Below are 25,963 nucleotides of genomic sequence, written 5' to 3' on the forward strand. Positions count from 1 at the left end.
TTGAGACATTTTTAAACTTTTATTCCTTGGCATATAATGCTACTGTAGCTGCACAAACAACTATCTCCATTCTTTGAAATGATGGAATAGTTTTCTAGTATCCTACCTACATGCTAAGCAACTATAATATTTTACGGCGACAAGTGTTTTAGTTCCTGGATGAACAATACTTTAGCTGTAATCACGTGTCATGCGGGCAGGTAATGCCGGCTTACTACCGCTCAAGCTGCATATATTATACATACGCATTCAAGACACACTCGGATAAAAAATTGAACACAAAAACTGAATTTAAATAAGCGAGAACAACTTTGCTGATGTCGCTTTCTGCTCATTATAAACATAATTATGGTAGGATAACCCAATGACCGACTATTAGACCAACTAGCAATCGGATTGGCTATGCAAGACTTATGATAGAACGCCCTAGGAGCAACTGTTGATTTTGCCACAAACCAAAAAGCTTGGAATAAACAATTCTTTACGACCGAATTTCTTTGTTGGATAGATCGGTGACTGGGTTATGCTAGAACAATTATAGACGGCTTGTTCAATTTCTCTTAGACCACGTACAGACATCTGCTAAAAGCCAAAAGACACCTCAAGCTTACGTCTAATTGTTACAGAGAGTACTTTTCCTAAAAACTCTTTCATTAGGTAAACAACGATTTGTGGCACGCTGCATACAATGCACACTGAATATTCGGAATAAACGCGATTTTTGGCCGATTCTCCTTGCTCCCTATCAAAGCTGAGACAACTTAGCCTGTATGCAGACATCTCCTATTTGTTAGGAGACGTCTGCATGTGGACTACAAGCAACAAACGTAAGCTACTTTCAATTACAATGTTGACATAATTCACTCAGGAAGCTGGCTGATAAATTTCATCAAGTTTCTTCACAACGGCATCAAAGTACTCCTCTGTTGAGCAGTACTGGTCTCGTTTCACACTGAAAAAAAATGACAACAACAAACAAAAACAGTAAGTTGAGCTAGTTTAACAGCACGGAGTAACACAAGTGTGCAGCCTTGACATACAATTATCAGTCTTAACTGGAACTGTTGCCAACACAGGATTCAATCCCCATAAAAAGTACTGGTTTCTCAGAGGAAGGCCAAAACCTTGCTGCTAGTTCTGTGATCAGGTGAGTTAACTCTCAACAACTTACTTGCTAAGTCCATAGATACAAGCTGCGAGGTCTTTTGTCATGTTACCAGAATCAACAGTAGCCACACATGCTTTCTCCAGAGCTCTGCAGAATCTAAAAGGAAAATGTAACAGTATTGACTATGGAGAACTTTGACGGCTTAAGATGAACAAACTCCATGTTTCACTGAAAACAAACCTTGTAACTGAACCTGACAGAACCAAAATGGCAGTATTTATAATACATACGTCTTAAGTTCAGCATTCTTGTCAAGTCTTGACCGGTGACGCAGACCTTGGGTCCATGCAAAAATACTGGCAATGGGGTTGGTACTTGTTTCATTGCCCTATAAATGAAGACATAACATCTCACATTATTACCCATAGCCTGCATAGCAAGGGATCCCTTGAGGTTTTGTGCTTTTTTTTGCGCGGTAAAAAAGCGAAAACGCGTAATGGAAATGCTTGCTATGCAGGCAATATTACCCACTGCATTATGGTATAGATAAACTACAATTTGGAACCACATTGTATTGTCATTAGTTTGTTATAACATTTCAGAGTGAAAAGGTTGAGAAGAGGTCTTAGACAAAAATACAACAAGACCTACTAAATTGCTGGTATACAATACGGTAGTAATTTGTTCATGTGTAAATGATTAGCTTTCTTTTGATAGTGTTATGAAATATGCTGTACCATACGGTGTCCTATGAAGCTCAGTAACACAATTACCTACTTTTGATTTTGTGAAATAAAACTTCATTCTTTGTAACGCAAACTTGATTCTTTAAAAACACAAACTTGATTCTTTAAAACGCAAACTTGATTCTTTAGAAATAAAACTTGATTCTTTAAAAACAAACTTGATTCTTCAGAAATAAAACTTGATTCTTTGAAACGCAAACTTGATTCTTTGAAAACAAACTTGATTCTCAAAAACGCAATCTTGATTCTTTGAAACGCAAACTTGATTCTTTAGAAATAAAACTTGATTCTTTAAAAAAACAAACTTGATTCTTTAGAAATAAAACTCGATTCTTTGAAAACGCAAACTTGATTCTTTGAAACGCAAACTTGATTCCTTGAAAGTGAGTTGTTTGTTTCAGTGTCACTTGGTCTCTACTTTTGGACGGCTTCAACATGGCGGGCCACATGGCGGCGAGATTTCCGTTCCAAATTTCAGTTTTTGATAAGTAAAAACTTTAAAAACTGCAAAAGCCGTGTACGAAGATCCTGCTTGCTTGTACGTTGGATCTCACAGGAGATCTAATCATGCAGCCAAACTTGAAAAATAGACAGTGAGAAGTCGAAAGACTACTGCAAAGCTGACACAACGTAATATATTTTAAAACTAGAAATACGTGACTCGCAAAACCTCGCGAAGCTGGGGCTGGGTGGAAAGCCCTCTTTCGTGTTGTAGCATCAAATGAGGAGATTAAAAGGTTTCTGAACATAGCAACTATTTTGATGAGCATGGTCTTTTCGTAGTTCCACAGGCTAGTTTGCGGTTAAAAATCTATTTCTGACGCGATGAAATGTACAACGGGCGTGCAGCGCTGTCGTGTTCGATGAATTTATTTCCCACGGAAAATTATTTTACCGCGGCCACAAAACGTGTAATTTCTTCAATGCAATCTTTCACAAAAAAAGATTTCTAAAAGAAAGGGAAAAGATTGTGGAGAGATAGTTCTGTATCCAGTGAATATTGATGAACATTGCAGTTGAAATTTGATCATGCACGCATATTTTTTCCGATGTATGCAAATTTTTTTCAGACGACGCCAGACAGTCTGACGTCATTCAAGTGCGGACACCTTCAAAAAAACATATTCTTGGTTTTCACGTGACGTCACCAAATTCTTGAATTCAAAACTGGGAGGCCTACAAAATTTTTACCTTCATTCAAGAAAAGATTACCTAAAAATATGTCTGTTCACAATTTCTTAGCTCGATGTTGTGCTTCCTTTTGAAAATAGAACAGTTTCAATTTCCGAGTTTTCATCGTGCGTGACATAACGAGGACGGCCGTGACAGAGCTTTTCCGTATCTTAAAAATGACTCTTTGGGTGATTTTCAGCATTCTAAACAGTTTAAGTTTGAGGAGAAATATTAATCTAAACATTCGAAAATTCACAAGGGCAAACAAACCTCTTTTCTGGCAAAAGTGGATTCCAGATGCTTTTTCGTATTTCCGGCCGCCATGTTTGTGCCCCTCAGAGGGACACAAACATGGTGTCTCCATACTAAGCTCTATAAATTTATGTGGAACATTTTGTCAAATAACTCGAGTACGGAAAGCCGCACAGACCTGACACTTGGACAGATGCCTTATTTATTTATCCTCTATACCATGTCAATTTCTTGACTTCATTCATGGAATGCTTTCGATTTTTTTTTTCAATGGCGTGACAGTGAAAACCGAGAATATATATATATATAAATATATTTTTCGCTCGAATTCGCGCGGCTTAGCTCCGCTCGGGCCGGCTCGGCCCGACAAATTTATTAACCTCGCTACGCTCGGGCCTTCGGCCCTCGCTTCGCGAAGAACAATATTTCTGCTGGCCAAACCGGCTTCTTCAGGTTTAGATGTTACTAAATTATATAAATGAAATTGTCTAGATAAGAGCAGTGAGGAAATTAATTTTATGAAAAACACGACACTCCTGAGTTTTACAACAGACATGTTTCGGCAGTTGCCTCTGCCATCTTCAGTGTGAAATGCACTTGTAGCATGCTAGAAGTGTTAGCGTTTTCCTCTTTCAAAGTAGGTAGCTCTTTAGTGTGAAAGACCGTATCCCCAATGGACTCCGATCATGTGTGGTTTATAAAGTTTCGTGCGCAAGCTGTGCAGCTTGCTATGTCGGTGAGACCACCAGACATTTCAACACACATGTAAGGGAACACTTGGAAACGGACAGGGCCTCACACATCTTCAAACATCTGGAGACTTCGCCAGCATGTCGCTCTGCATGCTCCCGCGACAATTTTGCCATCATCGATCAGGCATCTACCCGGTTTGCCCTTAAAATCAAAGAGGCGTTGCACATAGTTTGGGAAAAACTTACACTCAACGCACAAGTCAAACACGTTAATTTAAAACTTTCTGTTTAATTTTGTATTACTACTGTTATGGTCTTAATTATTTCTATTATTATTGTAATTTTTTTTAGCATTTATTCCACTGTAATTTGTTACAAGTTCATTTCACACTGAAGATGGCAGAGGCAACTGCCAAAACATGTCTGTTGTAAAACTCAGGATTGTCGTGTTTTTCATAAAATTTATTTCCTTACTGCTTTTATCTAGACAATTTCATTTATATAATTTAGTAACATCTAAACCTGAAGAAGCCGGTTTGGCCAGCAGAAATATTGTTTTAAAATATATTACGTTGTGTCAGCTTTGCAGTAGTCTTTCGACTTCTCATTGTCTATTTTTCAAGTTTGGCTGATTAGATCTCCTGTGAGATCCAACGTACAAGCAAGCAGGATCTTCGTTCACGGCTTTTGCAGTTTTTTTAAGTTTTTATCAAAAACTGAAATTTGGAACGGAAATCTCGCCGCCATGTGGCCCGCCATGTTGAAGCCGTCCAAAAGCAGAGACCACGTGACACTGAAACAAACAACTCACTTTTCAAGGAATCAAGTTTGCGTTTCAAAGAATCAAGTTTTATTTCTGAAGAATCAAGTTTGTGTTTTTTAAGAATCAAGTTTTATTTCTAAAGAATCAAGTTTGTGTTTTCAAAGAATCAAGTTTTATTTCTAAAGAATCAAGTTTGCGTTTTAAAGAATCAAGTTTGTGTTTTTAAAGAATCAAGTTTATTTCACTGAATCAAAAGTAGGTAATTGTGTTACTGAGCTTCATAGGACACCGTAGTACCAGCCATCTGCAGTTGGTTAGAGCTTAAAAATTACTAAAACAATCCTTTACTCATATAATTAATGCATAGCTCAATACCCCTTTCACCTTCCACAAACAGTGCCATTTTTTTGCCAGCCTCACAAATTAGCTTTGTATTGACTGCTAAAATTTCCAGTAGGGCTTTGAAAGATTCCAATACATTCTTTTCCATTCTTGTTTGCCCACTTCAACCCCAGTTTATGTAATTAGTTGTGTTTGTTTATAAATAACAAAAAGACAAGTTACTCACATTTTACCATTCACATTGTCAAGTAATTATTTTTTATTGTTTGCCTCAAGCTGTTACTAAAAAGCTGTGTAAATCTTACTAATGTAACTATATGAAACGTATGTTTGAACTGCGGCGGAAAGATCAAATAGAAGAAAGATCGTCGCAGTTACTACGCAACTTAAGCAGTTGCAAAAAGAAAGCCTGAAAAAAATTCAGGCTTGAACGGGATTTGAACCAATGACCTCTGCGATGATGGTGCAGTGCTCTACCAGCTGAGCTATCAATATATTGTGAATTCGTAATATACCCATGAAGGATGAATAAATTAATGTAAATATATGAAACATATATTTGACCTGCGGATGAAAGATCAAATAGTAGAAGGATCTTTCTTCCAATTGGCAAATCTTACTTTAACCTACCCTACCTAGCTGCTGATACAACAAAATATACTCAGTCTGAAACAATGAAAACCATGCTAGGCGGCACCACATGTAAATGTATGACATTTATGAGCCATCACTATCTTATTACTTACAGCCATTGTAACTGTATGATGTTATTACCTTTTGATGTTCTCTGTAATGTCTGGTTACAGTGCCATGAGCAGCCTCAGCCTCAATTGTTTTTCCATCTCCAGACACAAGTACACTTGTCATCAGACCAAGTGAGCCAAACCCTACCAACACAATACATAGCACATGCTCATCACCCAAAACAGTCATGTACCTTCCCTTACCCTGGAATTTTTGGATAAGATGGGCAAAACATTATTTTGATAGACAGCTAAAAGTTACAGCAGCATGATCGATCAGATTCTCTTGATGCAAATTCATGGTTAAACTGCAATTCATCTTCTAACAAGTCCAGCTTCAAAACTCATCTGAATTTCTTTCTCAATGTGGAGACTCACTTGATTATGGGGTTTGATTATATAGCATTCCGAACTGAAGGCAAATGTTATTGGTCTCCCTGGAGATGGATGACAATGCAAAATGTGTAACGCCTCTCATATTTTTTCTAAAAAAAGAGATGGCTATGGCAAGTCTTGCAGTATTAATTGGTGATGAATGTGAGTAGAAGAGGTTCAAGTTTACAGAGAGAAATCCCATCTTGAAGTAACATAGATTAGGTTAGTGAAAGTTCAGCTATAAACAAATACACTTATTATAAGAAAGTTGCTTATAGCTCTGGAAAAAATTTATTTGTTTCTTTAAGTGACCACTCTGGGGACAGCAGAAGTTGGGGTGCAAGACACAACCAAACGAAAAACTGAGTATAAAATACTTGATGCCTTGTTCAATAACAAACATTTAAAGAACAAGAGAACAGAGAAAGAAAGAATCTCCAGCCATAAATTACAACTGCAAAGCAACTCTGTACTCCTGCAGCTGTTAGCACAGGTCCAAGTCTAGTCTTAGGTAGCTGAATGAGGCACATTACCTTGGGCAAGAGTGTCCGACTGCACATCCCCATCATAATTTTTTGCAGCCCAAACAAATCCACCAGGTGACTTGAGGGCATATGCAACCTTTAAAAAAACACATCAATTCATGACAAGATGTTAAGTTAAAATTTAATAACTATACTTATTTAATAAAATGGCATGTTTACAAGATAATGCAATCCTCTAAACAGAAATCTAGCATAACTGAATAAAGAGAAACTATCCTGATGACACTGGGTTTCCCACTGCATTCTCCATGATTTTATGAGGCATAATTGGCCTCAGTCATCTTACATTTCTGTTGTTTTCAGCTAAATTACAAGTTAGAGTAAGTGACTCACCATGTCATCTATAAGTCTGTGTTCATACCAGATTCCTTGATCTTTGAACTGCTGTTCATAGCTCCTGAAATGCAAAGAATATAATTTATTATTACCACTGTTTCAAGTACACACAAAATAAATGAATGTAAATTCAGCTCTTAAAATCCTGTTATTCTTTTCACTCGATGCTACGCTGCTGATTATAACTTGAGAGGTCTTGAAGGGAAACTCTCTTTGCCCAAACCAAATACCAATTACCTGAAACGAAGCTTTTGTTATAGCAGGGCTTGTCTGTGGAATGACTTGCACCAAGACTTAAAAACCGCTGGCTCTATTGGGCACTTTAAACAACTTCTCAAGAAGGTGTCTAACATATCGGATTCCCACATGGCAATCAGCTAAACCAGTTCTAAGGAGTTTTTAGTTTTAACTTTTGGCTCAACTGACGATTCTCCGTGATTAAATAAAGTTATACATACATACATACATACATACATACATACATACATACATACATACATACATTATTTATTGCAGAACACTGCCAGACAAGCCTATCTGATAAAGGTACCTTTTATAGATCTCTTCAAATATGTCTTTAAATCTGCCATCATACTTCTTCAAGATGGTGTTTTTGGTACTCATATAAAGAGGCCACTCCTTATTCAAAGCGTACTGGAAGCAGCTATGAGCAAAATCTCTGATAGACTAAAAGTGCAGCAATGCTGTGAATTATTCAAAGTGCTTATAAAGTAAACTACATTAAAAGGCCTTTCAAAGTGATGGATAATGGCATTTTCTTTTCTGATTTATCTTCCCTTGTTCCAGAGATATTCAATTTTTGGGTCAAAACTGATGACAACACAAATCGTCTCAGTACAAACTGATAAATCACAAAATCAAGAATATATTATATTGGAGTGATGCTGCTCAAACTTGACACCAGAAATGTACCTCAGGTTAAACACACAAAATGACACCTACTATGCCGGTGCCATGGTGACAATTTTGCTTTTGGGTCTATTTCATGCTCAGTTGACGCTCTCATTTGTTGTCTTAATCAAACATCATTTACTCCCAATGAGCTGCTGAAAAGACATAGGACAATAAGGGCACTTCTTGTGCTTCAAGTAGGACTGTCTGCCTCTCCTTATCTTGTTGAAAATGGAGAAATTTGCCTCATAACAGAAAGGGAGTGGGGCCGAGAGTAATACAATGGCAAAGTCAAAACGGGTGTCATTTTGTTTCTTACCTGGCATACATTATTGGTGCCAAGTTTGAGCAGCATTATTCCAGTATTTCTCAAAATATTCTTGATTTTGTGATTATCCTTGTACTGAGACATATCAGGTTTTGAATGAGAGAAGATATTCAAAAAAAAAAAAAAAAGAGAATGGCTTGTTTCTTGTTTTCTTTGAAAGGCCTTTATACACAAGGACTTGATAAAAAAGAATGCTTTGAAATGTTTGAAACATTACTGCAGGGTATGGTATACAGCCATTTCAATTAAGGTTGTTGGATAAAAGCTTAAAGCTTAAAGCTTAAAGGCATCTTCAAAGAGGCTGCCACCTCATCCACTTGACATCCTAACATTTCTTTCATCCAAATGGCTTGCCATTGTATATCTTCACTGGACGGACAAGGCATATAGCTGATTTTGATAAACTTATTCATAAAAAAATCCACAGAATCTTGCGGTCTTGTATTACAGCTTTATACTTTGATCCGACAACAATAATTGAAATAACTGTATATGCATTATTGATCAAGCCTGAGGTCAAGATGGCTGCATATTGGCCAACTTCATTTTTTTGCATTTTTACGGACCAAGATGAAGTGGAGGTCCATAAAAACACACACACACAAAAAAAGAACAAGGCCAATATCCAGGCATGATCTTGACCGAACAAGCTTGGTCAATAAAGGATTTATCAATATGCTCCATCTTGCCTTATCACAATGCAGGATTTAACAAATCTTGCCTGCTCACAGAGCCAGCCATAGAATAAATTGTATTACTATTCTGACAATCCTAATTCCTTGTTTACTCAAGAAAATGGCAGCAAATGTTGGAAAGTAACTTGTGATCACATCATTAGATTTAAATATTTTTATATTGTCACCACTTCTGATGTCAGATGGAAGCGGGTTCCACAGTTCGGGACATAAAAAAAAACACCCCTTTGCCACAAGACCTAGGTACATTTAGGTATGGACAGCAAGACTGTTTCTGATTGGAAGATCTTAAAGTACAGGTTGGCTTATAACTGTAGCAGATCAGAAATGTAAACAGGAGCTAGGCTGTGAAGAGTTTTAATAGGAGTATCTTATAACTAATTCTAGATCTAACAGGAGGACAGTGGAGTTGACAGATAACAGGAGTCATGTTTTGGTAACTAGGCGAGAAACAATGTTTTGTAAGCATTGTAACTAAATCTAATTCAGAATCAGGCAGACCAAACAGAATACTTTTGAAACGGTCAAAGGGGGAAGTTGCTGCAAAGCGTTCAACTGCAAATGGCATTTAAAGCCAATAATACACGGTTCAACAGGGTTGTCGCTAAGCGCCGGCTGGGAAAGAGGTCATCGCCAGCTGAATTGTGGGTGGCAAACACTCGGTTAAAAGGGCAATGAACAGTTCTTTAGTTACCCACAAGCAATTGTTCGATTTAGAATAATATATTTTAAGTGAAAAGGTTGAATAAACTCCTGACTACCTTGAGTATCGATGCCATAAAGTAATTGAAATAAAGTCTTGTTTTGAGAACTTGTTTACCATGTCCTCTTTCCGTTTTCTGTGTCCGCCATCTTGTCAACACGAAGCTTGATAGCCCCCGCATTCAAGGCATTGCGAAAGATTGGGAACGAGTTTGTTACCAGGTATTTGTGTCAGATCGGAGAAAGAGGAAGTCTTTCTCTGTAGCATGACAGAGAAAAAAAACATGAAGGAACTTCTTCGTAATGTTTTAATACAGCTTTCAATTGGTTAAATTTTATTGCTTATAACATGTTTATGCTCATGAATAGCAAGAAGAACTGGGCAAACGGAGGAACAACTGAACAAACCAGAAACGTAAACGGTCCGCCGAGTGCTCGCCGGCGAAAACAAACGAACGAGAAACCGAGTGAACGAACCCGCGAAATTGGATGAACAGCTGAATGACCAAGTGGACAGCTCTTTTGTTTGCAGTTCTAAGCGTTTATAAGAATCAATTTTCTGATATTCTAGTGCAAAGTTAAAAGCACTTATCTTTTCGGAACGAATGGAAAGCGATGTAGCTTTCGTTCTCATTACTTTAATGTTAAGTAAATGTTGAAAATCTTACGCTTGTATTTTCATTTTTAATGTTAGAGTATACACGGCATTCATGAAAAGCGGGTTTTAGTTAGATTTGATTAGGTTTTGAATTTTGTTTAGGAGTAAGGTTATTCCTAATTTTTATACTCCTGATGGATTTTACCGTGTTTAAATAAAGAACTATTCTTCTAGTGGGCTCACCAAAAAGAGAATTAAGAAAACAGCATAGATTGACGAACAGAAGTAAAACAAAGCACTGTCTGCTCAGAAGCCAGGTCTGTCATTCTCCTTAGGGGCACAGTGAACAGACCTGGTAGAGAGTTCAAGGAACGCCAAACAATGAAAACCACACGAAGGAAATATGGAAACGTCAAAGCGAGGGAGAAAATTTTGAATAAATTCAAGGTGAATCTCTGTACCACACGTTTCAAACTGCGGCACCACAGCTGACCTTCTCTTTAATGGTTGTTTCTTTTTGCATAAAAGAGCCCCTAGATTTCACCAGAGTGCACCAAATTGAATTAAAATTTTTAAAATTTCCTGGGGAGGCCCCCCCAGACCCCCCCAAATGGGAGGGGGCGACCCCCTCATATACCTACCCCTCCGTCGGCTATGCCGACGGCAGAAGACACTTTGCGCGTTCTTTAGCCGGCTCAATTTCCCAGCTAACCGGCAGAAAAATTTCTTAGCTACAACCCTGGTTCAAATATTTGTTGAGCAACAAATGTTGAATGATGGTGCCACTTGTTGAAACGTTGTTGAAGCTTGTTGAATACTCATTCTACTTCTGTTGAGCATTAAGGCGCGAACATTGAAATGGCGGATGAGGTCCTACATCATACATGTAGCTGGGACTCCAATCTAACCGTTGTATGTATCTACTTACCTCATCAGTGTTATACATGCCCATGGTGACACCTCCAGTGCCTGTAAACTCAAACACCTCTGTAGTGAGCTTACCGCTGCCATCAGCTGGGGAGAAGGAGATTTCAAACACTCCTGGTCCATTAACAACAAAGTCTCTTGCACGGTACTATAATTTAATAAAAGAGTATGAATAAGCCAAAGTATAATAGCAAAAAAGAAAAACAAAAAAACCCCTATGGTGAAGACAGAATGGATTGCAAATATGAATTAGTATTTTTTTATTGTAATAAATTATCAATATTAAGTTGTGTACTATTAATAAGTAATGGTATCAACCATTGGTGTGATTCAATAATGTTATACATTGTACATCTTAGTTGTGTATATTGGTGATCACTGCATAAAACAAGAAGTAGTGGTGCACTGGACAAAAGATCCACCTTTCACTCTTAGCACTCATGCCAACTCTCCTGGATTATCCGGGAGTCTCCCGGATACGGAAGGAATCTCCCGATCTTCCATACGGGTGACTAAACCTCCCGGATAAAAGCGACTTGGCGTCTTATTTGTATAATAGGCTAGTATTTCAACTCAAATGTTCCATAAATTTAAGAAATATTGTGTCATGGGTACATTTGCATACCTGTTTTACCCAATCTGCCACAAACTTTGACGGAAACCAAAGAAAATATGCTCTTTGTCATCATTGCAATTTAAACGACTTTCTGATTCGATAAACGATTTGCACAAACCCCAAAGAAACACTGGAGGCAAACTATGCAGACAAATTAGCTAAAATCAGCAACTGTTTGAAATGTTGGGACTTCAAGGCTATCTCTACTAGGTAACATTACAGTGCTCAAGAGCCTGATAGTCTCGCAACTGGTTTATATTCTTTCGCTGTTACCAACAAATCAAAAGTCTTGGAGGAGCTTAATTCTCGTTTTTTTTTTTAAGTTTTTATGGAGCAACAAGGGGGATGAGATCAAAAGAAATATTAATAATGATAAGCGATTACTCTGAAGGTGGTCTAAAAATGATTGACTTAATATCCTTTAATAAGGCACTGAAGTCCACTTGGGTTAAAAAATATCTTGACCCAGAAAACCACGGAAAATGGAAATATTTCTTTGAATGGCAATTACATCAATATGGAGGTCCGGCCATTTTCAGAGGCAACCTGAATAAGCAGGATATATCAGTTTCTTTATTCGCCTTCTTTCATTCAAACATATACATCATAATCATATACATGTAGTATCGGATAAGGCAGGAGATCCAGCAAGCTCTAATGAGCTTTTTAAAAGATCTCCGCAGTATTAACACAATTTACTAAGACTAATTACAGAAGGCGGACTAATGACAAGTAAAGTAATTACATTGTAGGTATCATTTTACTAATTAACCATATTTGTTCTAATATTAATTACACGGCTGATTTTGAATATATAATTTTAAGCCTTTTTTAAAACGATCAAAAGAATCAATGTTCTTGATATCATCAGGTAGACTGTTCCACATAGTTGCTCCTTTACACCTGAGAGAAAATTTTGCATAATTTGTTCTTTTAAATTCAACATGTATTTTTGTCGCGGATCGTGTATTATAAGAATGTATGCTTTCATTGTTGGTAAAAAAATTTGTGAAATATGCTGAAAGATTACCGCGGTAATACCAATACATGAAAATCCCAGTTAAATATATGTTTAATTCATAGATATCGAGTATATTTAAAGACTTGAACAGATGTCTCGAGTCATCTGTATAATTTGAGAAAGTGATAATTCTAACAATTTTCTTCTGTAACATGAAAATAGACTTTAGCCTGGTAGAATAGGTATTTGCCCAAATAACATTGCAATATATTAAATATGGATAAATCATGGTGTTATAAAGTGTTAAGAGTAATTTGAGGGATAAATAATGTCTTGCTTTTGCCGTTATGCCGACCATTTTTGAGACTTTCGTTGCAATATGATTAATATGATATTTCCACGAGAGTTCTTCATCAATGATTATTCCCAAGAATTTAGTATACTTGACTTTTTCAATGGGGTTTTCATTTAAAATTACATGTGCATTATAATTTAGCCTCTTTTTCCTAGTTTTAAATATCATTAAATGTGTTTTATTTACATTAAGTGATAACTTGTTGGCAGTTAACCACAATGCTACCTTTTTTAGTTCTTCATTCATAATTCTGATAAGAGTTTCTAGATCATGATGAATCAGGAATAAGTTTGTGTCATCTGCAAATAGTATAAAAGATAATATTTGGGAGCATTTGGATATATCATTGATGTAGATTAGAAACAAAAGAGGCCCCAGCACAGAGCCTTGAGGCACTCCACAACTGATTGTTAAGCTATCTGATTTTGTTGTTTTATATTTAACAGCTTGTTTTCGAAACTGTAGATAATTTTTAAACCATTCCAGCACTATTCCTCTTATTCCATAGTGTTCTAGTTTATGCAACAAGATAGCATGATTCACTGTGTCAAATGCTTTAGAGAGATCTAAAAATACACCCATCGTGTATTGATTGTTTTCAATTGCATTTGTTATCTTAGTTACTAGTTCCAATATTGCATGATTTGTTGAATGCTTTTTACGGAAGCCATACTGATGTTCGTTTAGAATATTATGTTTGTCTAGGAACTTTATGATTCTCTTATACATCAACTTTTCTAATATTTTTGAAAAACATGGGAGCACGGAAATGGGTCTATAGTTTGAAAATGATTCCTTATCATTTGTTTTAAATACTGGTGTAACAATTGCCATTTTAAATTCATTAGGGATGATTCCACAAACACGTAACCGCAACAGATACATTTACCACAGAAATTCTACATAATTTTATGGTCAGAAATAAGTTACAAACGAAATGTGAATTCTCTTGACTGCTTCCTTTCGTTACCTATATGGCATAATTCTCTTATACGAATAGACAACAAACCTGTTTTCTACCAACCATGGTACTCTAAAGGTATTCGAAAGGTAGGAGATTTACTAAAAGATCGAAACGCCTTTCTTTCCTTACATGAACTGAAAGACCCCTTCGATGTTAAAACTAACTTTCTTACTTTACTCAGCCTACTATCTTCTCTAAATTCGTTAAGAAAAAGATGTAAAGACAACCAATGTACCGGCATCTCTGAAAGCTTCCTTGATAGATTCATTAAAACCAAAAAGGCCAATAAACTAGTCTACAAAGAACTGGTTTCCATGAAGCAGGTATGGCCCACTCAGACTCAGGAAAAATGGATTACTGACTGTACACTCCAAAGAGATGACCTGATTGATTGGAAGGCGGTCTACTTATCGCCATATAAAAGCACTAAAGTAACGAAGCTAACTGTTTTTCAGTTTAAACTTTTGCATCGATGGCTTGCCACCAACTCTTTTTTTAAGAAAATAAAATAGGAATAAAAGAAACTGATTTGTGTACCTTCTGCAAAACTGAAGAGGAAAATTTAATTCATCTTTTCTGGTACTGCAGAGCCACATCGCAATTTTGGCAAGGATTTAAACAGTGGATAGCAATCAGTCATGAATTTTGTAGATCAGAGGCTCCTGTGAGCCAACTCGTAAATGCAGATGACACATCAGTAATTGAAATTTAGACGGCTATGGAAACTTCCTTAAAAGCTAAAAGAAATTATATCTTTGCCCGATTATGTAAAGAAAAATAACAATTCTTGTACTATAATAATAAAAATGATTGTCAAATTATTCTCTACAGATTTAATAAGATTATTCTGATGCACCGATTAAAAAAAAAAAAACGCGTGTTTTTTTATTCAAAGTTTATAGAAGCACACCATGTACAGCTACATCATGCAAATTCGTGTCCGATAGTCCGGGGCTACTGGATTTTGTGATCGGGCTAGTGGATTCTGACCATCACTTGCCCGATGGGCAAGTGAAGTTTTTTTTGGGAAATAAATTACAAAATTACTGTAGGGCATACTTTTTTTAGCTTCCAGGTAGATTTGTGTTTTTCAAGCCGATCTCACAAAGGGAAATCTGTTCAACAAAGTATCGCATGACATTTCATGCCCGACATAAATGCGTGAAATTTTTCCTTTGGAGTTCAGTCCACACAATCCTCAAGTAAAAATAATGAAATATGACAAGCTCTTGCTAAATAAGAATTATTTATCGACCGCGTCCTTTTGCTTTCCCATAAATTAAAATTGCGAAAATGAAACATTTTTTCCCTTTGAAAACTCTATGAAAACTGACAAGATCTTAACCCTTTCCCGTCCGAGGGAAATGGCGAATTTTTCTAAATCGCTAACTATGAACTGGGAGACAACATGTGATATACCATTTAAAAGGTATTTTCTGGAGTGTGCTATAAATCACACCAACAGAGATGGAGGAGGTCACATATGAGAGTGAGAAAAGTCCAAAACGAAAGAAGAAAAACAGTGAAAATTTTCTTATTCGTTGTACATACTGGGTATCCCCCTAAACTATAGCTTAATGTACAGCTCTCAGTGCATTGCTTGTTGTTAGATATCAACTGGACCCTTACCGTACAAAGACAAAAAAAATCCACAAGTTTGAGGGGTGGTAAATCAAGTCTCATATAGGAGGGGGGCATGATTTTATGCCTTCAATTGAAGGTCTGAGGGCATAACCGACTTATGTCGAATTTTAGCGCGGCTTTCGATTTCGCACGGATTTGTCCGAATTTTGGCTCTCCCTGGTTTGGAAAACATTCCGCAGTTTTACAATCGTGGACAAAACTCCTTGAGAAAACCAAACACTGCCGTTAATCGTTGTTAATCGTTGTTAATCGTTGAAATGGCTACATGTCTTCCTGTTAATCGTGTAGAATGCTAGTATTTTGCGTTATGAAGAGTGATATGTCGACAAACGGGACAAAGCTGGATTTTACGCCAGGAAATGGACACATTTTCTCTTGGAGGATGTAACTGTTTACATTTCGGACATTCCTGTCACGTACGTAGTAGTTTGTAACAGAATCAAATGAAAGCGTGACAGCAATCTTTTTGTTCCTCCCGCGAACAACACCGCTTTCGTGTGCCGTGTTTCAAAGACAACGAGTGTATATTGAATACAAGTATTTAATCCTCAGTGCATTGTCCTTTTGGTCATCCAGTGTCTATAATGTTACCGATATATCTTTACAAGATGGTAAAATTTCTCAATGGCATTAATACGAAACACAAAGCGGCGTGAAAAAATACTGGACAATGGTTTTCAATCCCATTGCAGTTGACATGCAAAAGTTTGCACAAATCCGAGCTACATCGAAAAACGGGCTGAAATTCGACATAAGTCGGTTATGCTCCCAGCCCTTCAATTTATAGATTTTTCAAAGATTTTTTGGTTGTGCAAATTTCACACAAATTGACCAAATACTGAGCTCATAATTGCGTCTTGTGCCATATATATGGCACTCTTGGTCGGGAAAGGGTTAAAGTGTCCATTTCACCAGATATTTGCATAATTTTGTTTACGACGTCACTGATGCGTGACATGGCACGTTCTGCTTTCCCATGAAAACTGACAGCAAAACTAGTTTTTTTAGCAAACTAATCTACTTGATGTAATACTTTTGTAAGAGAAGGAAAAATATGATGAAAGATGTCGAGTTTTCATGTATGCAAAAAAATATGATTAGCAGTGAGCTTTAGAGTGCTTCTTTCAGCTGAAGACATTTTCTGGCAGGAAATATTTTTTGGCGGCAAAATTTCAAGTTGCGCAATGCAATATCACACATTCTTTCTAAATAAAACGATTCAGTTAGTTCAATCGCGAAGTGAGGATAGGTTAAAAAATTGGTGAGGACTACAATAAATAAGGCCACTAGTGCTTAAGGTAAAAGCTCTAAAAAGCGTCTTGTTTATTCAAAGTCCATGCCACCAATTACTTTTAAATTAAATTATTTCTAATTAAATTATTTCTAAATTAAATTATTTTTTAATTCTTAAAAGACACTGCACTTAGAGGAAAAAAATGAGAAAACCTATAAAGCCGCCGTTACACGTTGAAACTTTTAGCTGAAACTTGTGTGCAACGGCACTGCGAAACATGTTTCAGCAGGTGTTGCACTGTGTAACATGGTCGGTTTCGTGAAACTTTTTCGAACTTCCGTTGCGAGACAAGTTTCACGAAAAGTAGAACCGCTTTCTACTTCTGCAAAGGCTCACAACGGTCGCATTGGTGAAAAGACAAGAAATTCACCGTGAACACCACTTCATGAAACTGGTCTCGTTCGCCGTTGCACACAAGTTTCAGCTAAAAGTTTCAACGTGTAACAGCGGCTTAACTTTGCTCAGATTCAACAAAAAAATCTCCATTCTTACACTAAAATGATTGTCAAATTATTCTGTTCATAATGAATAAGAGAGTTTTGATGCGTCGTGAAAAAATTTTTCACGTTTTTTCTCTCACTAATTGAGTTTACGACCCCGGACTTTCTGAAAAACTGAAAAACTTGTAACTTAATTTGTTCAGATTTAGCGAAAAATCTCCATTCTTGCACTAAATGATCGTCAAATTATTCTCTACATATTGAATAAGAATATCCTGATGCGCCGTGAACAAAAAATGTTCGCGTGTTTTTTCCACTTGAATTTAAAAGTCAGCCATCGTTATAACTTGTTCATTGTGCATGCGTGCATTCACGAGTTAAAAATGAGCTTACCCCAGAAATAATATATATTTGGGATTTAAAACCTCTTTTCAACAAGAAGACCTCTTGTTGGTTTCTTATTGCCAGATATTTTATTTGGATATGCAGAACACAGGATAAACCTCTTGAAATTGAAAATTTTAAATCATTTCAGCTTTTGCTCGCGTCCTATTGATGCGTCCAATATTGCCTTGTAGATTTAATTACCCCTAGTGGTATAGCGTAAATATTTATTTTAATATTAATTAATATAGAAGGGCACCAAGAATTGTATTGATTTTGTTAGTAGGTTGAGGCTGTGTAATGTATTGTTAAGTAATAACTATGTGTAGTATTAGATAGGAGAGTTAAAGTGCCCCTGGGACGAAAATTTCATTTTCCATCTTTTTGCATTTTCGTGTAGAATATGACCTTCTTACTCATGTTACCAAATTTCAATCCTTTATGGCGATTGGAAGTATTTATTTTTTTAGCTTTTTATTCGAGATTTCACGGCCGCCATTACTTGGCCTTGTTCCGGAAGTTAAGGCTCAAATTACAGGAGGTGACGTCAACGGCTCAACACGAAAAATTCCAAGTAATGGCAGCCGTGAAATCTCGAATAAAAAGCTAAAAAAATAAATACTTCCAATCGCCGTAAAAGGATTGAAATTTGGTAACATGAGTAAGAAGGTCATATTCTACACGAAAATGCAAAAAGATGGAAAATGAAATTTTCGTCCCAGGGGCACTTTAATATGTAATATGTTAGTATTGTAAACAATGTTATTTAGTAGCGTTCGTGTAAGTGTAAATTTTTTATTTTAATATTAATTAATATTGTAGGGCACCAAGTATTGTATTGATTCTTTTAGTAGGCTGTGTAATGTATGGTAATAACTACAAGTGGTACTAGATAGGTAAGTTATACCAATCGTTAGTATTGTAAACATTGTTATTTTGTAGTGTCCATGTTCTTGAAATAAACTGTTTTTATGAAAAAAAAAAAAAACAAAAACTTAAAACTAACCTGATCACCGTGAGCATGTCTTCCAATCACAATTGGCTCTACCCATCCAGGCACCAGTCTTGGAACCTTCTGGCAAATGATTGGCTCACGAAAAACTGTACCACCCAAGATGTTACGAATTGTACCATTAGGACTACGCCACATCTTCTTCAAGTTGAATTCTGAAATAAAAAAGACGATGTTTGATTGATCTGACTGCCCATTGCAGCCCACGTGTTTTTGACATTTTCACAAATTAGCATATTGTTAATAATTAACCCAATGTGCAGTAAAAATTGACAACTTACTGGGTCAAAGAAACAGCACTCCTTTGGTCTAGAATAGCTAGAATTTCTAATTGTCGAATAAAATACCCTACCTGCGAATTAAAGATTACCCAAAAAACAAAGCTGAAGGTAAAAATTTCGAAAATTTGATGAAATTTGATCCTCGCGTCACATGGCAGTAATTTGATCCGCTCTCGAGAAGACGTGTTTGTTTACGCAAGATTAGGCAGTTATCACATTTTATCAATGAAAATAGAAAGAAAAACAGGCAATAAAGCTTTCCTAATTAAAACATTTATTCAAATAAGTCTTTGTATAGGTCTTAGAAGAAAACGCGTATAATTTTTGCTGCGAGGCGACCGACTCGCAAGCGATTTGAAGCAATTGCGAGTCAATTTTGAAGCGAATTTATCAACCCGTGCGGAGCACGTTTTTCAAAACTTTTGCGAAAACTGTTCGGAATACGAAGAATCGATCAATTAGAATAGTATTTCAGTACAAATCCACAATCAAACCTGTAATTCTTTGTGATTTGTATCGCGAGAAACGCTCTAACATCATCAAGAAAGTCCATGGCGAAAATAATGATTTGAGATGTCCGCCAGCTCGTCGCCTCGGTAAAACTACAAATTTTCCTCAAAGCATAATTTCTTCGCCGTTAACGTTATTGCTTGGATTTCCGCTGTTGAAACTGTCGAGTATTCCTTAGAAGTTCCTCTTTCGATTTACCGTTTCGAAAAGGTGTGTTTTCCTTCGGAAAATGCGAAATTGGCGTCTTGAATATTTAAGCGTAAAGCACGAGGCCCGCCATTATCGATGAAATCTGATATTTTCGGAGGACAAAAACCTTTTCGTGTCTAGACCCCCCTAAGACCTAAAAATATATGCGCAGACGATAGATTCTGATTGGTCAGTCTTTTCTAATTAACAATTAGATTATGAGCTCAAGATTTCTATCGCGTGATAGCTGATGAGGGCGCAGCCCGAATCAGCTATCACGCATAGAAATCGAGAGCGAATAATCTAATTATTTTAGTATAAATCTACTAGTCGTGCAAAACTAAACAGGTAAATTATCTATATCCTCATTGCAAACACTTCGAAAACGCGAGGAAGCGGCCGCCATTTTGCTGAAAACCGCTACTCACTATCTATCACAGAATAGATAGCGAGTAATGTAGCCAATCAGAGAACGGCATTCGTGATAGAACACTAGTAGATTTATACTAAAGACAATCAGAACAATAGAGGACAAAATTATCCCTTCTAGGGGAGGCAGGAACCTAGCGCGGACGTGCGGAATTTATTGGCTGGTTTTGGGCGCCTCGGCCGTTAATGGGTTTTAGCTTGATCAGGAATTTGACAAGTTGATGATTTTGCTCTGCTTTGTTCTGCTATAGTAAAATAAAAAATATGCTGCAACATATTCTTTTTTACGCACAGAACAGATTTCATTGAATACATGCAAGAGCAAACTTTGAAAATTTCAATATTTCAATAACCCAAAACTGCACTTTATATGTAGAAAATACAAAATCAGGAAAATAGAAATGTCGCACTCCAATAAAGCAGCAGTCTAGCTGTACTAATGACTACCACAGTCACATAACATTTTTAATAACAGTTATTTGTCTAATCATAAATTTAAATTTTGAGTACCTTTAACTCTTTCTTCATCTGGAGTAATTGTTGCACATTTAATTCCAACACTGCATTGTTTTATGGCTTCTGCAGCCTCTACAGTCACTTTGTCATCTGTCTTGTCTCGATTTGGTAGTCCAAGGTCAAAGTATTTAATATCCAGATCCAAATAAGGTACAATCAACTGAAATCAGAGAATGTCAGGAATAAAACACCACAAAGCTGACCCTTAAGAAAATATGTACTCTGATTGGTTGAGAGCCATGCTTCACATAACATTTAGATTATGAGCTCTAGATTTATATTGTGTGATATTTGATTAGGGCAAAGTCTGACTCAATTATATTATACATCATGGATAGCAATGGGAGTAAATAGTCAAACTGTGTTGATTAAGATTTAAATATATATCAAACACCTCTTTGCTACTCACTATCTAACAGTATCACCAAAAGCTAGTAAGTAGACCAACCAATCAGATTACAGCATTTGTGATAAATTGCTAGTAGGTTTATGGTAAATCATGGGTTATTCCCTCAAATGGAAAATACTCCGCCTCAGTATCTCTATAGCATAACAGAAATACTTGTAAACGCTGGGATAACTGTAAACAGCAGTGGAACACTATGGTTCATGTTTCCACAGCAAATTTACATTTTTCCAAACTTTTAATTGGGTTTTGATATAATTTCTACAGAAACAGGAAATTTGTGTCTATATATTTCTTCACTAGAAATCAGTAATTTAATGTCATAGCAAAATCATTTTTCTGTTCACACAAACGAAATGGTGCAAATATGTTACAAAGTACTACAGCCTGATCTCTTTCATGTGCATCTTATCTTAAAAAATGGAGCATCTTTTGTGCATATATTTTTTTGTCTTGCCATCTGGAGACTAAAAATATCCTCACTCCTCTGTCCTTGACCACTCGATATCCTCCTTGGATAAGTGTAAGAACAGATGTACTTTTCATTGATTTTTCAAAAGCTTTTGACACAGTTCCTCATCAAAGGCTCCTAATTAAGCTCAATTATTATCATGGCATCACTGGCAAATGTCTTCTCTGGCTTGAGGACTTCCCACTAAACCACACTCAGTGTGTACAGGTTTCTGGAACAAAATCATCCTGAACCAATGTCATCTCTGACAATCCTCAAAGCATTGTCCTGGGAACCCTTCGGTTCCTGATTTACATAATGACAAATGTTGTCCTTAACCTCCACTCCAAAATTAAGCTGTTTGCTGATGATGTTGTTCTTTACTCTGAAATCTCAAGTGTTCATGATATCAATATATTTCAACCAACGCAACAAGACCTTGAAACTATCTCTTTTGGGCTACTACAAAGCAAATGAACTTTAACCTAAATGTAGCATCATGTCAATTACCAGGTCACCCTTAAAGTTTCCATCGAGCTATAGGCATTGTAACAGTCTGTTAGAACCAATTACCTGTCATAAGTATCTTGGTATTTTAAGCCAGGATAACCTAGAATGAGATTCCCATGACAAGTCTGTTAAAAATAAGGTTATGAAGATACTAGCCTGGCCACTACGTAGAAACTTTTCTCAAAGCAGCCAGTACGTTAAGACCCAGGTGTATAGTTCTCTTGTAAGACCTCATGTACAGTATGCAACAGCTGCATAGAATCCTTTTGAAAGTCAGCACATAAATGCATTGGAAGCTTTACAATGATCTGCTATAAGATTTGCCTATTCAGACTATACTCAAGATGTCAAGTGTTACTTCCAAACACCAGTTGCTTGGCTGCGACACTCTTGAGGTCTGTTATCACCTCTGTACTGCAACTATGATGTATAAAGCAGTCTACAATCTAGTACATTTAACACTTCCACCATCAGTCAACTTAGCTTATGGTGGCACTCTTTCTATCCACCCATACAAGTCTAGACACATCTCTGCCCATCGTGGTGCCTATAAGTGCTCTTTTTCCCTCATACAATCTCTCTAAGGAACAGCCTACCTATGTCTGCCATTAATGGATCTAGTCAACTGCTGATTTCCAAAGGGACACTTTACTAACTACAAGACAATATTGTGCAGTAGGGTAATACTTTAGTGTTGTAAGTAATATGATGATGTAGTTTACTCACTTACATGTTGATTTATTTATACATAGTTTGCCAGCAAGTTGAACATATATATTTTTCTCTTTCCTTTCCCACCCTGACCGGTTCTTAATATTCTTAATATCCTATATCCTGTATAGTCTTCCAACTGCTAGGATTATTAAGTATATATGCATGTATGTGATAATGAACTCTTCTACAGAGTCATATACTTAACTTACAGAAGGTATAATAAACCAACCTTCCTCCCAGTGAAACAAGATTTTAACAGTTCTTTACGAATGCACATAGTTTTTAAGGCGAATTTTTTTGCAGCCATTTTCAGTTCTCAGATTCCCAGACCCCTATAAATGTGGCCATCGGCCTGATACAAAATATTACACGTACAATAACATCACGACCTTGTCTACGTCAATGTGAAGTGAAACAATTTGATGAAGTCCAGATTTAAACGTAAAATACAGCAATTCATCTCGTTGTCCTTTTTGATACACTCAAAACATAAAAAATGATAATTCAAATATACAGAAAACGCTTTACTTTAATTGAACAATTTAAAAGTAGAATAGAAAGATGAAATGTGATAGATAGATTGCGTGTCAAATGGAATTGCTTCAACAATATTCACAAACACGAGACCATTAAAAATATACAACGTCCTGAACACCAGATTTATAAAGTTCTGTGAAAGAGATTTACATTCATGCATGTTTTTTTATTTAACTTAGTCTTAACTCGGGTGTTAATGTTCTTGATAGAAGTTACATGTTTTGAGAATAATATAATCAAAGTGCTTTTGTTTCTACCTCGAACTTGTTAGCATTCAAGTTTACCATCCTATCGTACGTACCCTTTCTTTAATCATTTTCCAAATGACACGAGTCATTTCATCGCCGTCCATCTCCACAACAGGACCATCAACTTTGATTTTTTTTCCATGTCCATGATGGCAAACTAAAATAAAAGTGCGATATCAGATCCTTATTAGAAAGCATTATAAGCTTAACGGTTAATTGTTTCGTTGTGGCTATGGAACCGGCATAACTTTTCCACGTGGTTGGAAACGTTCGCGTCTTTGCTTTCTAATTAATACTTACAGTTTTTTTGCTGCTTTTGAAGTTCAAACGAAGGAAAAGAGGCAAGATGCCGCAAAACATTTCGTCCCGCCAAGAGAGAAACACCAGAACACCTAACCACTGCAGCCATCTCTGAAGGTAGCTTGAACGGAAATACAATACACGGAAGCACAAAGAAGCACTGGAATCAAGCCTCGTCCCAGGTTTGGATGCGTCGGGCGTAGTTGGGGGATGGGGAGGGGAGAACAAGGTTTAGCTGGTATACTTTACAAAGTTGTGTATTTCTTGGGTGTTGGTTGGTGTGTGTTGGTATGCAAACATCAGCGACATTCTCGCCTGGCTTCTCATCACATGCGATAATGAGCAACTGAATATTTGGTGAGTTTATTTCTCATCTTTTAAAAAATTTAAAAAATAGATAAACAAGAAAAATAAGATGGAGTCTTAGTTTTCGTAATTACGAAAGCTTATCACAAAAACAAAGACCCCACCGGAAAAGTGACATATCAAGAAAATAAAAAAGGGTCTTTAGTTTGCTTGACAACGTAGAAAATAGTTTGGTTTATACATATATTTTTAAGAACTAAAGAACGTTCTCTAAAAAAAAAAATAGATAAATAAAAAGCTTTCGGCTACCAGACTGCAGCCTGCACAAAATCAACTGAAAACTAAACTCTGAACAGTAAATATGAGAAGTCCAAGGACTACTACAAAGCCGATAACAATATTTCGGCTGGGCAGACCAGCCCTTCAGGTTTGGGAATCGGATGTTACTCTGAACAGACCAATTTCGACATATTAAAGTTCTAGCTTGGCTACGAAGTTCAGGGGATAAAACAAAAGAAATTATTATGAACCTCAATGATATTCCTCTATTTCTTAAAGCCTTACCCTCAAAAAGAAAGTCAGTAGTTATATTGCATCCCAGTGATTTCCAGTCACTTTTCCGGTTGGGTCTTAGTTTTCGTAATGAGCTTTTGTAATTACGAAAACTAAGACCCCATCTAATTTTTCTTGTTTATCCATTTTATTGAAGATGAGTCGGGGATGAATAAGAAACAGTGTTACTTTGCCTTATTTTTGTACTTTTCTGAAGGTGAGCGGAAGTTACATCTGCAATAAACTTAACAAATGTCCAGCTGCTTGTTATCGCGCGTGAGAAGCCCTTCAAGAACTCAAGAGTGTTGTTACCAAGATACATACCCTCAGAAAGATAGTCAGTCATATTGGTCTTCTCCAACGCAAAGCGAAGCAGAATGGCGAAGAAAGCCACGGCCTTTATGTAGATGATAAAGGGTATTTACAGGGTGATATTTACAGACAAGTAGAGAATGATGAAGAGCTTGTTTTTGCGGGTGAATTGTCGCAAGAATTGAATCTCATATCTTCAGACAATGCACATGTCGATGTCGCTGACCTTCAGGGAACTTTTCAAGATGCTGAGCCGGAGATTCTTGTTGTTCCCAATAAGAGATTTGTACGAGAAATATTAGATGGAAAGAAGAAATAGTTGAAGATGACAAAAAAAAAAAAAAACGTTGAAAATGATATATTTTTCTCATCCGTTTTTGTGTACAAACGCCTACCTAGCATTTTTCTGTTAAATTGACAATAAATATAAAAGTGAACAGCTGAAATTGTTTTTATTCGCACCTTTTATGACCAAAATACATGAAACATGGGGGGCTGCTATGAAGCTGCCCGCTCTGTATTCACTCCCGTCAGCTCTTTGAGAGTTGCTTTGAAACCGCACCTAATTTTAGAAAGAAAAAAAAATTCCTCTTCGTATGTTTACGTCCCATCAGGAAATCTCACAACCTAGTCATGCAGTGACGGCAAAGAAATGTACCAAAAAGTGTAATGCACGTGCAGAGATGTTGTTTTGGTTATTAAGCCTAGCTTTTTTGACGTTCTCGTTGTCGTCGCTGTCGTCGTTGCATGCTAAACTGAAGCTCCCTTAGTTACTAGGCCGGCTCTGAGGCCGAT

At 36.7% G+C, this 25,963-nt stretch overlaps 1 protein-coding gene and 2 long non-coding RNA genes across 3 annotated transcripts in view; 1 reads left to right on the forward strand and 2 right to left on the reverse strand.

The window, feature by feature from the left end:
- Window positions 1–24,158, reverse strand: LOC146477027 (uncharacterized). Its single transcript, XM_085114105.1, has 12 exons — window positions 23,999–24,158; window positions 23,752–23,855; window positions 20,827–20,992; window positions 18,902–19,062; window positions 11,239–11,385; window positions 7,626–7,762; window positions 7,073–7,136; window positions 6,728–6,815; window positions 5,851–5,963; window positions 1,399–1,496; window positions 1,172–1,264; window positions 1–952 (listed from the first exon to the last, which is right to left on the reverse strand). Exons 1-12 carry the CDS (start codon window positions 24,105–24,107, stop codon window positions 865–867), a joined length of 1,368 nt encoding a protein of 455 aa, XP_084970231.1. The 5' UTR covers window positions 24,108–24,158; the 3' UTR covers window positions 1–864.
- Window positions 1–25,963, reverse strand: part of LOC146477026 (uncharacterized) — a 310,708-nt gene that overhangs the window by 76,662 nt on the left and 208,083 nt on the right. The gene's annotated exons all lie outside the window — the stretch shown is intronic.
- LOC146477028 (uncharacterized) lies at window positions 7,769–9,825 on the forward strand. Its single transcript, XR_014865525.1, has 2 exons — window positions 7,769–9,202; window positions 9,348–9,825. It is a non-coding gene; the product is annotated as an uncharacterized LOC146477028 (long non-coding RNA).

Source organism: Pavona decussata, unplaced genomic scaffold (assembly GCF_977016875.1).
Source record: "Pavona decussata unplaced genomic scaffold, jaPavDecu1.1 SCAFFOLD_72, whole genome shotgun sequence".
NCBI classification, from domain to species: domain Eukaryota; kingdom Metazoa; phylum Cnidaria; class Anthozoa; order Scleractinia; family Agariciidae; genus Pavona; species Pavona decussata.